Below are 1,466 nucleotides of genomic sequence, written 5' to 3' on the forward strand. Positions count from 1 at the left end.
TGGGGGGGGTGCGGGGTGGGGTGCGTGGGTGGTAGCGCCAACCTCCTCCCACACCCCCCACCCCCGCGAACAAATCGCTTCTTTCAAATAAACTGAATGTGGAGGATTAACTATTCGACTGCGGGTAGCATCGCTGGCGAAGGAAGGACCCCCTCTCCACTCCCCCCCCGCCACTCCCAACCAACCCCGCAGTGGACTGAGAGCTGACTGGGGCGGGGGAGTTGGGGGGGGGGGGCAGCAGGACGTTCAACTACAGTGTTCCTCACCAGCTGACAGGACGACTGCCGGGTTTGGGGCTCGACCGCTGGGGCTGCTGCAACATTCGACTGCGGGGGGCATCACGCTGACACTACGCGTGCGGTGCTCGATGATGATGCGGTGGGGGAGGGCTGGGGGTTGGTGGGGGGGGTGGGGGGTGGGTTTTGCAATCCTGTCGGTCAGTCGGCTCGACTGTGGGGGCATCGCTCAGTGGCGAGACATTTAACGGGAGGGGCATTGCCGCCTGGGAGATATTCAACTGCATGGGGCATCGCCGACCGGCGAGATATTTGACTACAGGGGCATTACCAACGGGTGAGATATTTGACTACAGGGCAATCGCCGAGCGGATGAATCTGAATTCCGATGGCGACAGGTGTGGGGATTGGTGGGTTCCGAAGCGACAGGACATCCCCCCGCCCCAACCCCGGGGGTGCGCCATACCCACCTTTGAGCAGGAGGACGGGTGAGGTCAGGTCGTCGGTGCCGCTGCCCGAGATGCCGGCCTTGCAGACGTATTCGCCGGGGTCCTCGTCGGTGACGGTGCCAAAGCGGAGCCGGCTGGAGCCCCCATTGGCCATCAGGCTGAGGCGATCCCGGTAGCTGGGGTGGACCCAGGCCGCGTTCCCCCTCCCCTGGTCGATCTGCGCCAGCGTCACGTTGGGGTGGCGCTGGGAGGCCCAGGCCAGGCGGTACCGGGTCTCTGGCTTGGCGTTCACTGCTATCACCTGGCAGCTCAGCGTGGCAGGGGAGCCCAGGCGGGCAGTCACCCTCCCGGACGTGGTGAGGGCCACGACCCGGGCGCTGGGTGTCTGGCGCTGCGGGGCACGGCTACCGGGCACCGGGGGGACCGGGGTCTCTGCCACTGGGTCTACAGAGAGGGGTTCTGGCGGGGAGAGAGAGAGGGGAGAGACAGAGACAGAGAGAGAGAGAGAGGGAGGCAGTGTGAGAGAGAAAGAGAGAGAGAGAGATAAGGAGAGAGAGAGAGAGAGACAGAGACAGAGAGAGGGAGGGAGGGAGAGAGAGGGAGGGAGGGAGGGAGTGAGAAGGAAGAGACAGACAGAGGGAGAGAAGGAGGGAGAGAGGTGGAGAAGGGGAGAGAGAGAGAGAAAGAGAGGGGGATGGAGAGGAAGAGAGATGGAGAGGGGGAGAAAGGGAGAGGCAGGGAGGGAGTAAGAGGGGACAGACAGAGGTGAGGTGGGGGGGGG

At 64.3% G+C, this 1,466-nt stretch overlaps 1 protein-coding gene across 1 annotated transcript in view; it reads right to left on the reverse strand.

Annotated features, from left to right (window-relative positions):
- LOC125487714 overlaps positions 1 to 1,466 on the reverse strand; it is a 9,154-nt gene that overhangs the window by 2,237 nt on the left and 5,451 nt on the right. The window contains exon 3 of the mRNA XM_048619860.1: positions 707 to 1,144. Coding sequence (XP_048475817.1) covers positions 707 to 1,144 — 438 coding nt within the window. The remainder of the gene's footprint in view (positions 1 to 706; positions 1,145 to 1,466) is intronic.

This window comes from Rhincodon typus, chromosome 44 (assembly GCF_021869965.1).
Source record: "Rhincodon typus isolate 14 chromosome 44, sRhiTyp1.1, whole genome shotgun sequence".
Taxonomy (NCBI): Eukaryota; Metazoa; Chordata; class Chondrichthyes; order Orectolobiformes; family Rhincodontidae; genus Rhincodon; species Rhincodon typus.